We start from the raw sequence: 12,687 nt of genomic DNA on the forward strand, positions 1-12,687 counted from the left end.
ACACACACACACATACACACATATATGCATTGAATCAAAGAGATAGATCTACATACATTTTATCCCCCAAGGGAGCTCTGAAAAATTCCAATTCAAAATCCAAAATATCCTAAACAAAAGGGTATAGAAAATTTGTATTCTAAAGGGCCAGAGCCAAATGAATGCCTTAAACTTCTTGCACCTGAAGTTCTGAGCACATGTAAAAAGAGACTATTGTAAAAAAGCCAACATTTAGTTGCACAAAATCAAATTGCTCATTTCTCTTATTGGCAAAAATAGAATGCATCAGATGCAGAAAAGAATGCCAGGCACAGAATTACAAGCACTGATAGGCGATAGCAAAGATTTAAATAAAATAGTTCAGGTAAAACACTATTTTCTCTCTTATCAGGAGGAATTTAACATAAAACCCACTTTGAATTATGCTACAGGCTCAAAGAATGTTCCTATTAAGAGCATTACGTTGGTCTTTAAAGAGATGTATTTCATGAACCTGTTGTCTAGCCATCTAACCTTGTTCTCAGAAATAGTCTCACTGCTTGAATGCCGAGTCTGCCTTGCAAAGGGACATTCAAGACGTTACTTTCCTTAGTGTAACAGCAGAGCTGAGGCAAACTTCACATTTGTGTGACTTATGTCAATGAAGAAACACCGAAAGGATACTGACTGTTAATTTTCAGAGCAACAAAGACCTGTAAGTTTCTTTGCACTTTTGCTGGTAAGTCTACAAATCAACTGCACTTTGGGAAATTTAAACACTGATCTACTCTGTGTTCAAACGGTATCTCTCACTACTCTTCCTGCAGGCTTCAATGCATTTGCAAAAGACCAAGGGAGCTCACTTCTCTTGTGCCACGCTGCATCGGGGTTGAATTGTCAACTATGCCTGTGGCACCATCAACGCAGTCGCCCACCTTGAGCCCGGCTAGCACGCCAAAGCAAGTAACCCACATTACCTGCTGCAGCATGACTGCCTGCTGCTGCTGGAGAAGGGCTTGCAGCTGCTGAGGAGACAGGACTTGCTGCTGAAGGATCTGCTGCATTTGCTGAGGGGTGATCACCTGGGGAGTCATCATGGCCACCGACACAGGCACCTTGCACACAGAGAACATGAAAGGTGGTCATGACCCAATGTCTGTCTTTATGAGATAACATGCTTTTTCATATATATATATATACACCGGTTTCCAGGTTCATCAGATTCCATCAGACTCATATATACACCGGTTCCTAGGTGCATCAGATTCCATCAGACTCAAGTTTCGTGTTGCATATCTCTTAAGTATTGTGCTGAGATGTTCGAAGTCTGGCTCAAACCCAAACAACAAGCTAACTAACTCAGTGTCATCAACTCAATTCCTATTCACAGTACCGCTATAGGATAGAGCAACACTGCTCTTGTTGGTGTTGAAGGTGGTGGGTCTTTCTAGGAATGGAGAACCTCATCTTTTCCCTGAGGAACACTGAGGGGCTCTGGCTGGAAAAGTTCAATAGAAACAAGCACACAGCAGTCTGCCCTATATTTTGTGGCAGTGCCACTCAGGAAAAGCCTTTGAAATGGTTCGAGAAGTCTAAAGACTAGGAGACTAAGTGGGAAGATGTGCATGTACCCATCCATTAGGTAAACTAGTAAAAAAAAAAAACCTTGTCTAGAATACACTTTGTTATAAAACAATTGCCTTCGTTGGAATTACCTATGGCATAGTATAGGGAAAACAGACATGCACCAAACATACATAGCAACTCATATAGTGTACATGTCCAGAAACAAATGAGCTAGTTACATAGCTAGTCCTCTCAAAGAAGGGATCCTAAGGCTAGTATTCTAGCTCCTTCTGCAGAAGTTTTGTGCCATTAAGCTAACACCACTGGAGCCAGAAAATCCAGACACCTAGAGGTTACTCGAAGCTTATTAATGACTAAATACTGTGCCTTTTCATGATCGTATTTTGCCTCAAAATCTGAAGAAGTGAAAAGTCCAATGCAGAGAAGGTAAGGAAAGGAAAGGGTGAAATACAGAAGAGAACCCGGGAGCCGAGAGGAAAAGCCCTGGCAAAGGGCAGGAAGACTTCGGAGAGACACAGAGAGGATGGCGCGAGAGGTGAAGGGCAAAACCCGGAATCAAAAACAGCGAGACAGACTCAGTCTGGTGGCAGTTGCTCTGTTTGAAGGCACTGTGTGTACTAATCAGCACGCCATCAAACAGCGTGTCAGCTGGCAAGTTTGAAACCTTTGAAAACAGAATGACTTTCTTTCCTAAATGGAAAACAAAACAAAAAAAGGACCCACCACTTTCACTATAAACATAAGAAAGTATTCATGTAACTATTGCTTTAAACAAATTTGCAGGACAAGTGTCTATGAAAATAGAAAGAGATGAAGAGATATCGTTCCCAATTTAATAGTGATTTCTTAATGCAGTTCAAACCTTTCAAGCCTGGCACTCTGGGTGATAAAGACGGGATGTGGATATTGAAAATGGGTAAGTGGAGGAAAAAGAAAAAAAGACATCCAGGGTTGGTGTACTTCTCCTTCATATTTTAGTACTAAGAGTGTAAATTTTCCTATCCCATGTTGACATCTAAAATACAGACTAATTAGATATGTGATTAGTTAGGTTTTATAATACCTGAAAAAAGAATTACATTCTGACAGGAAGAAAGTCGTGATTTAAAAAACATTTTTGGATTCTTAAAATCATATTGGCATATCTACAGATTAGAATTTATCAAAACAGAAAACTTTATGAAATAGGTGCTGCAAAATTAACTCAAATAATGTGTTGTTCATGTGTTTGGTGGTTTAAGAAATGACTGGTCAGTTTTGAAAAACCAGTAGGAAAATTAGAACAAGCGGTTAATAAGAAAAATCTCCAAATGTGACTTTTCTTCCCACAAACATTAACCTCATAGGATCTTCAAATAACAATGAACAAAACTACAATGAGGGGACTGAGAAAGACAGAAAGACACACGTTAAACTTTTAAAAGGCTGCAACTGCATATATACATATGTAAAAATTTAAATGCATACACATACACAGATACATACCACATATACTCGAGTATAAGCCGACCCGAATATCAGCTGAGGCACCTAATTTTACCACAGAAACTGCATGAAAAATGTGCTGAAAGAAATCCTCAGCTTATAAACGAGTATATACAGTAGGTACACTTGTTTGAGGGGGCTTTAAAAAATTCACCGAAAAGTTCCATTATCTTTTCATCTTTCTACAAACGTTTTGAAGTCCCTTTGTACATATAACACACACACACACACACACACACACACACACACACACAAAACCCTAAACCCAAACCAAACGCACTGCCGTTGAGTGGATACTGACTCACCAGGACACCATAGAACAGGGTAGAACTGCCCCTATGGGTTTTCAAGACTAACACTTTATGGAAGTAGAAAGCACTGTCTTTCTTCCTTAGAACTGCTGATGGATTTGAACTGCAAACCTTGCAGAATGCAACCCAATGTATAACCAGAGAGACACACACACACACATCTGTATATCTCATCTATAAAATTTGCCATTTGATAAGAGGTCTTTCACTTTTCAGAATTTGGAAGGTGTTCAATTACTTTATCCGGACAAGAACAGGTCTTAATGGGTATCTGATAGGAAACACACGTTAGGAAACCAGCTTTAGGATGGAAGTATGCCATAATGCACAACAAGTTTACAGTCACCTTTGGCCCATATGACTCTGTAACTTGTTATTGTAAATAACTTGCAATACGAGCAAACGAAGCAAGTTTTCTACATGCACATTCTTTAGAATTGCTAATGTTTTCATTATGGAGATGATTTTTAACTTTTAAAATGCTAGTAGAAAACAGCAACAGAAACATAAACCCACTACCATTGAGTTGATTCTGACTTGCAGCAACCCTATATAGGGCTTCTGACGTTGTAAACACGTGTGGGATCAGACAACCCGATTTCCCTCCCCCACCTTGGCTGGTGGATTGCAACTGCTGACTTGACAACTCTCTTGCCAACATTTACTCCAGAGCTCCCCCCGACTGGAGAGTTTCACCGCATCACTAACAAGCTTATGAGGTAGACGGAACCACTGCACCACTGCCATTCTAAACCCATAGGTATTCGATGCTCACATGTATTTGCTGCTTTGCAAATTTAAACAGATTTGAGTCTATACTTAAGGAAATGACCCCCAAAAGTTGACAATATATGGACATAAAAATATGATTAAGGTGTGCCAATTAACTGAACACCCAGCTTCTACTAAGTATAAAAAGCACCAATTAAAATCAATTACACATCCAGAGAAGCACAGGTGCACTTCTGAGGGATTTCTAAGGCTGCAATTAGCCAGTGCGATCATCTTCAAAACTGCACATGCACGAGCACATCCAAAGCAACATTTGAAGCTACTCACTATTCAAGTTAAAAATATTAAGCTTTCCTTACAAAAAGTGTATGTGGACGGCTCTATTTTACTTATGCAGAAAATTAAAATTTCTTTCAAAATGCAGATCACCTCAAATTTTAAGTGACTCATTTGCAAGTGGCCCCTCTTTTATCACGTCAGTCACTGATTTATTTGCACACACAGGCTGTTTGGAAACTCATTGAGAAAAATGAATGGAGATTAACTGATACATGGAGATTATGCTATTTTATCAATATTTAAACAGTCAAATACTAACATCTGGTTTTTAAATTGATGGGTGGCTTTCTGACAAACATTCATCTAGATCTTAAGAAAGTAACTTCCAGTTGATATAGAATTTCTTTGGCCAGTGTTTTAATGAAGAACCAGTGTAGCTGTGTGAGAAAGTGGGGAAAGGAAAGTTTATGTGAGGTGTTTTCCAGCGAGAAGGCTGATAAAAGTCTGGGGACCCCTGAGGAGGTCTAAGAAAGCACACCACTTCCTGCAGCTGCCACGTCCGATCAGAAGGAGCAGATGGTTTTGCGGGGTATTTCGGTAAGCACTGTGTCAGCTACATGTCCAGGAGGAAGGAGGGAGGACAGTCAACCTTGGTTGACTTGCTTTCTTCTCTTCGAGTGTGATGACAAGGGCGGCTGCAAATTCCCCGTAGTGATGGACCAAGCAAGGGTTTCTCTTTTCTTGAAATCACTCTTAACTATTTTTTCCTATTAGATGAAGTCAGCAGAAGCCTGAGTGATTCTTTGTTCCCTAAGAAGAACTGGGTATTTTTGGCCCTAAAATACAAACAAACAAACAAAAAAATACAAACAAAAGAAACCAAGCTCACTACCATTGAGTTGATTCCGACTCATTAGAGGCCCTAGAACAGCGGATCTCAACCTGTGGGTCACGGCCCCTTTGGGGTTCGAAGGACCCTTTCACAGGGGTCACCCATTTCATGACAGTAGCAAAATTGAAATAGCAACGAAAATAATGTTATGGTTGGGGGGGGTGGTCACCACAACATGAACTGTTTTAAAGGGTTGTGGCATTAGGAAGGTCGAGAACCACTGACCTATAAGGACGGAGTAGAATTACCTGTGGGATTCTAAGACTGTGACTCTTAATGGGAGTAAAAAGCTTCATCTTTCTCCTGATTTGGACCTAAAGGTAGGATTACATATTTTGAAATGACTTTAAAATTATTAAAATGTCCTGAAATGAATAAAAAAGGATCAAAGTAATACATATTTAGGGTTTTATACATGAATAGGTGGGTGAGCACTGATTTTAGGTATATCTATATAGTATTTATGTGTTTACACTCAAATTCTAAGTCTATCTCATTGAAGGGGTTCAAAAAAGGGCTTATGAGAAAATCATGCCCATTTCAAAGGCATTCAGATCATTATTGTAGGATTTAGAAAAGCACACCAACATTTCCCTGGATATAAGCACACCGTTTTTAACAACCTAGGCCAGCATTTCTGAAAAGTGTTGGGTTTGCATGTTAAGTGTGTCACTTATTAATTAAACATCCCAATTACGTGTGGGTGATTAGAAGATTCTTAGCATCGTGTCAGTGCAACGCTTTCTTCACTAAATGTGAATTGGTGTGTGTGTGTGGGGTGGTGGTGGGGCAACCTGTAGATGAGATTTATAGTGAAAACATTATTTCCTTGTTAACAGGGACTGTCAACCACTGCTCACAGTTTCCTTTATTCTCTACTTAAAATTTGAAGACAAAGGAAGTCTTGACCTCCAGGCACTGGTACTTAAAAAAGAAAGAAAGAAAGAAAAACTCTATTAGCACTAACTACTTATGTGATAAGTTAAAAAGGAAGAGTTTTTATGTTACAGTATCTGCTCCCATTATAACAGACTATGGATAGGAAAATATTTGAATGTACATTCATTGATAAATTTCTTCTGATCGCATCACCCCTCTCTACAATATCTCTATCTATAGTTTATTTTAACATGAGAAACTATTGTATTAAATTGCCAGCCGCGGTGCTAATTCAAGCCTTGGTTACATGTATAATGTCTATCATAATAATGGCCTTTCACAAGCTTCCTGGTTTTACAGTATTAAAAAGAACTGACAATGAATTGAGTGGTATTTGTAAGCTTTTCATCAAGCCCTGAACAGGAGTATTTAAAGAGATCTGGGATGGACAGTGCACATTGCTATTTAATGCAATCTCTTAGCAGCAAGGAAATAGTGTGACAGGAACAACAGAAAGAAGTGTACGGGGCAATAATAGACACAGAGACTCCTTTTCAGTGTGATTCCTCACGACTTAGTCTCTCCTAGGATTTAAGACACCAGTTTTAATTTAGCATCTATTTAATAACCTTAATAAAGCCAAGTGTTTTCTGTTTGGAAAGCAGGGTTTGCCCAACTTTTACCTCTCCTTGTAGTCACACAAACACACACCCAATTTTATGAGAGATTAGTCTTTTCTTTGTACCGATGGCGAAAATCAGGCTGTTCACACAGGTATGCCGTTATAGAGAGTACGGAAAGGTGAGATAGAATGTGCTGCACCATATGTTTAAAGGCCAAAAACTGCAACTTCTCATCTCACTCTGGCTAATCAAGCTGCTCAGATTATTTTACATACATCTTTGGTTTAGGCCTTGCCATGCCCTTGTTTTTCTTTCTTCTCAAAGCTAAAGTTCCCCTCTTTGATTAGCTGAAACATTTGCATGGTCACTACACATTTTTCATTTTATAAATCATTATGCATTAGCAGTCTTGATCGCCTAGCTTGACTAATCCTGACGAACTGAAATCACAGCTGAAGGTCAAACTCCATCCCACTGCACATTCATATTCAAACAAATCTGCACCATTGTTCATTAGGCTCCTAAAATCACTGCAAAGAAGTTACTGAATAGCTTACACTTATTCCTTATTCTTTCTAAAACTTAACCTATAGAACGTTTAATGCCTAACAGATGATAAGAGTCGAGTGCAAACAAAATCAATAAAACACACATTGCGAGTGGAGTGCCTGGTTTTATGTAAGTTGCGCAAACTAGAATGTAATCAATAATTTCACAGAATGACAACACAGGAGTGCTCAAGCAATTTGGGAGGGAGTCACACCATAAAAAAGAGGCAGATTCATTTGCAAAAATGCTGTCTTTCCTCCCCCTCCCCTATCTTTAGTAACTCAACACGCTGCTGTGACTGGTGGGCTGGATCCATCCCCTGGAATTAAGAACATGTTTAGAATTATTGCGAGACCAGTTTTCTGGGCTGTGCTAGCAACTAATCCTGTTTATTTTTCTACATTCATAAATATTTCCGTTTATATTTAAAAATGAATTTTAATACAGCAGATACAAAACCAAAACAATTGTGATGTTGATGGAGCTCAGAGAATTAGCCCAAATAATATTAATTTCAACAAAAAGCAAGCTGTCCTGATAAAAGACAACTCTCTAAGAAAGCAAAAATAAATATGAGAAGGACATCCTTTCATGCTTTCATAGGCGCTCTCCTAGATTGATGGATGATAATCATCTTAATTTCACTGCTCTCCAAAACGGAGAGCCGGAAGAGGCAGCAAAAGACACTAGCCCATTCATTCCAGGACCTGCACAATGCTAATTCCAACATTTAGCTGCATGGTTTTCTGCTTGATGTATCAGAGCTCAAAAGATGAAAGCAGAGAAGTAATTGCTCTCCTGGTTCTTATTCTTCGCTGACAACCCATAAATTTAATTTTACACACACATTCATTTACATTTTCAAGTATATGACATGATAATTGCCGGAATATAACACCTCCATTCCTGTAGATACAGCAGCTTGCTGATTGACAAGTGTGGTGAATAGAGAGGAATGGTGGTTGAATTGCAGAATTTTTTTTTTCTTCTGAAAATTACACTTAGAAGGGCTAACGGTAATAAGCATTTATGAAACAGTCTCACCATAAACATCTGCACATAAAATGAACAGTAGAACCTCAGCTATTACCGCTCTCAGCTGTTGGCACTTGCCTCCGAACTCGATCGACGAGGGAGACAGCGACATTGCCAACAGCAGATCTACTGGAGCACAAACGCTGGGAACCGAGTTGATCCCCACCGTTTATTACATTCTTGGCTTGCAACTCTTTGCAATCGCTCTGCCACTGCAAAGAAATAAACTATTTAGCTGTTTGAAAGTATTTGATTATGTTTGTGTGTTAGGCGGGGTAGGGGGCTCTTAACTATTTCAATATCTTTTCACGAGAAGGCATATTTCTCTTGGAGGGAGGAAGGACACGCCAGGTTCATATATTTTACTATAGGAAGCAGTTGTTGCTGGTTATATCTAAGTGTTTCTTCACAAAGACTTAGACTCTTTGGAACCTCCGGCAGCAGGGCACTGCTTTGGCTTTCTCGCAGTCCACGGAGAAGGCCCCATGCTGACTTGCTTTTCTGTGCCTCCAAAGTTCAAGAACAGAACAAAGCTCTCTAAATTGGATCCTGATGAGAAAACATCGCCAACTTCTCAGAAGAATTTCAGATCATTAAGATGCTCTCAGGGCACTTGGGAGTCGCTGATGAGGCTGTCTAACTGACAGAGGCCACCTTCAATGGAAACAGGCAGGAAGAAAGGGGAAAACTGAGGTAGACGTACTGAGTATATTGTACCAATGACTTGGCCATTACTTTCTGTGGATGTCCTGACTAATTTGCACAGATCAAAGATTTGCTCGTGCCAGCCTGGCAGTGGTGGTTTGCTTAACATCCCGCTGCTGTGAGAATAAACAGTAATATCTACATCTTGATAAAAGCACCATAATAGTCCACACTGCATTTTTGGGGGTCTTTTATTATATGCAAGCAATTGACAGGTCTATCTCCAGAATTACAAACATATGTATTTTTTACCTGTATTGAAGAGATTATTTATAGGTATCAAAAGTAGCTGATCATTCCTATTTTTCAGCTAAATTAAAAAATAAAATAGCATTGGTAAAGTAGATGCTTCTTGGTGTATCTCTTACAACCATTGTCACTCATTAGCTATGCAAATAGTGTTAGGGCTTTAGGCACAAATTATTGACCCTGAAACGTATGACATATTATGCAAAAGAGATGATCATTTTTTAATACGTGTTCTCAAAGCAAAACCTCAATAAAGGTAGATGGAAACGTTAAAGAATATCATAACATTAAAAATTCTGTGGATGATTTCAAATAATAGGTGAGAGAGCTGTGCACAGAATTCAGGTCCCAAACCATCTACTGCTTTGGTTAGGGGAGGGGCAGTCTATTTCTCCCACACCTGAAACATTTCCCTCTAACTTTTTCTAACATACATATGAGAGGAAAAGTTAGGTATCCAATCTGATTACTACGAAATACCATTTTTTATTTTTAATGCAGGCTAAGGAATTTCATCCATGGATAGCTTAAACCTGACAAATTCTATAACATTAAGGTTTGATAATAAAATGACTCTGGGTCCTTTTTATATCTTACACCTCTATTTAATTTTACATTACAAGCTATCATGCTGTTGTAAATTATGTAGGACAGAGTACTATTTTTTTCATAGTTGCATTTATTTTGCTAAATAACTGACGTTCCATAAGATTATAAAGCTGTGTTTAAGATATAGTTTTGCTCATCCTGCCTCAATAGACTTTCACTATTACTTTTTTTACCAACTAGTGTCGTTGAAAGGGTTCTAGCATTATAGGTAATGTCAAGTCCATTAGGTCAGGCTCTTCATAGCATGACATGCAGTAAATTACAAGTGCTTCAAGCAGCTCAGTGAATTACAGTTCATCACTTTGAAAGGTTTCCCACTACAAGACCACAGATATCAGATCTGGCAGTTAGGATCCAATTAACACTTTGGTCAGAATAATCAGATTGCACGTGTAAGACTTGGATAATTCGTTTATTGCGTCCATGCATCTTCTGTCTGTAGGTAAATTTGTTGCTGTTATTTCATAGCCTGGGATCAGTATTTCACTTGCCTTTAGGCTATATTTCAAGTCCCTTCTGCAGTGCAGTGATGAACTCCCCCTTGTTGCAGCCATTTAGATCCCATGTCCTGTAGATATTACAGTTTGAGAAATGGTTTGTTTCTGGCACTTTTGTTTTGTGCTCTCACCATGTCGTTATATGTCTAGAAAAAAACCGGCAGTGATTTTGACTAAGCACGCTTTATTCAGTGTATCAGTCCCAGCGTTCTCTAGTGTGATCGCGCGGAGAATCTTGCATACCACCCAACACACCACAAATGACATATGCAATGACATTTACATGCGTACTGTCATGCAAAACCATTTCCTGCTACACTGAATATAATGCTAGGACTGAATGGAAAAAACATTCTGATTTGGTGATCTCAGTTATTTCGAAGGGGTCCTCCGGGGAAAGTCTAATAGAAAAGAATCATCGATCACACACTTTGTACTTTGGGCTAGGGTTTTCATCGGCAGTTTAGGCACTCTCTCAAACGTTAGAGCTAACGCGACAGAAATCCAGAAGGAATAATTTGACCCAAAGGATGAAACAGTTTCTTCAAAATAATTGGATATACAAATTCCACTGCTATGATTTAAAAACCATAATGGCCTAATAATTGTCTATAAATAAAACGCCTAATATTCTGAAAGAATGTCATAGTCCATTCTCTGTGAAGCCCCCCCTTTTTTTTTTTAACAAGTAACTGTTCCTTTATTCTCTTTCACATTGTACCTAATGCAGCTGGAAGTTCCTGGATTCAGAGCACGCATTGAAAATTCAATGTAAACTGTTGTTAGTACCATAAAAACAAAGCGTGGGTGAAGGGAGACGCCGGACAGTGTAATATAAAGATACAATAATAATTTATAAATTATTAGGGGTGCATGGGGGAGAGGGGAGGAGGAAGGGAAGGGGAGGGGGAAAAAAAGGAAAATTAGAGGCTAGCAAATTTTGGGAATGATGAGGGCAACAAATGTATAGATGTGCTTTACACAATTGATCTATGTATTGTGATGAATTGTATGAGCCCCAATAAATTGATTAAAAAAAAGAAAGAAAAAAAAGAAAAGACAAAAAAAAATGTCCTCAGGAGGTGTATTAAAAATGATAACTCCTCACGGACGAAACCTAAGTGATGAAACTGGACTTCCTGATTGAAAATATGCCCCCGGTTTGGTTTGATAGATAAGCTATTTATGGGTAGGTTCAAAACATACAAGGAACGTTCAGCTTCCTTCGGCAAGTGACCATTTCTTTCTTCTTCCCCCACCCCCTACAATTATTTTACTGCTCCAGAGTGTCAAGATAATTTAAATGAAATAATAATTCTTGTAAAGGGTGACTATGAAAACAATACTACCGACGTTATAGGTAGTAACAAAAAGACGCATTGTAATATTACTTTGAAGCTAGAAAAACTGAAGTTGAGTCTTTAATCTCTCATTTGTTTATTTGTTCTCTCTGGTCAAGCTGTTGGATTTCCTCCAGCCTCTATTCTTCTATCAGTAAAATAAGGATAAGAATGTCCACTTCCATCAGTTCTTCAATACAATTAAATATGATAACGTGTATAAATACATAACTCACAGTAACTGCTCAAATTCTCTTCCTTCTTTCCCTCTTTATTCAGAAGAAATTCTTCTTAAGAAGTTAAATTATACATAATGAATTGTCTCACTTTATATAGTTGGAGCACAAGCAGAAGCCACCCTACCTGTAGTCTCTTAGACTTACGATCTAAAAACATTGAAATTTTGAGGATCTACACTGAATACTGAAGTGTCTATTAGAAAGGGGGATAGCGTGATACATCACATTTATTAATGGCTTTCTGGGAACATTATGTACTTTATCTTTCACTCAAAAGGAATACACTGGCATAAACTAGTCAAGCTAACTGTGTGTCTGTCTGTTGTTCCATAGAAAGAGAGAGAAAAACTCGAGTGTCCTTGTCAAATTCCATCCCAGCCCTCTCAAGAACCCTGACAACAATAAGGGGCTAACGTGTAGCAAGCTTTCCAGTACCTGTTCTTTAACTTCTAATGTCGGGAGCTTAACCCTGGATCAGCGGATCCCTATGTCTTTGGCTCCAGTCCTTGTTCCTGACTTTGTCTATACTAGTAATCTAATTTAATTGTTTCTGATGTCCAGTTTGTATCTTCTCCATTTCTGGCTCTATGCTCCATCATTAAATTTGACGTCTTTTTTTTTATCATTCGCTTAGGGGCTCATACAACTCTTATCACCATCCATACATACATCAATTGTGTAAAGCACATTTGTACAT

General features: G+C 38.6%; 1 protein-coding gene across 1 annotated transcript in view; it reads right to left on the minus strand.

The window, feature by feature from the left end:
* Positions 1–12,687, minus strand: part of FOXP2 (forkhead box P2) — a 301,261-nt gene that overhangs the window by 75,523 nt on the left and 213,051 nt on the right. The window contains exon 5 of the mRNA XM_045288939.1: positions 957–1,094. Within this exon, the coding sequence (XP_045144874.1) occupies positions 957–1,094 (138 nt within the window). The remainder of the gene's footprint in view (positions 1–956; positions 1,095–12,687) is intronic.

This window comes from Echinops telfairi, unplaced genomic scaffold (assembly GCF_000313985.2).
Source record: "Echinops telfairi isolate 266 unplaced genomic scaffold, ASM31398v2 ScPeMD7_23;HRSCAF=83, whole genome shotgun sequence".
In the NCBI taxonomy this organism is placed as follows: Eukaryota; Metazoa; Chordata; class Mammalia; order Afrosoricida; family Tenrecidae; genus Echinops; species Echinops telfairi.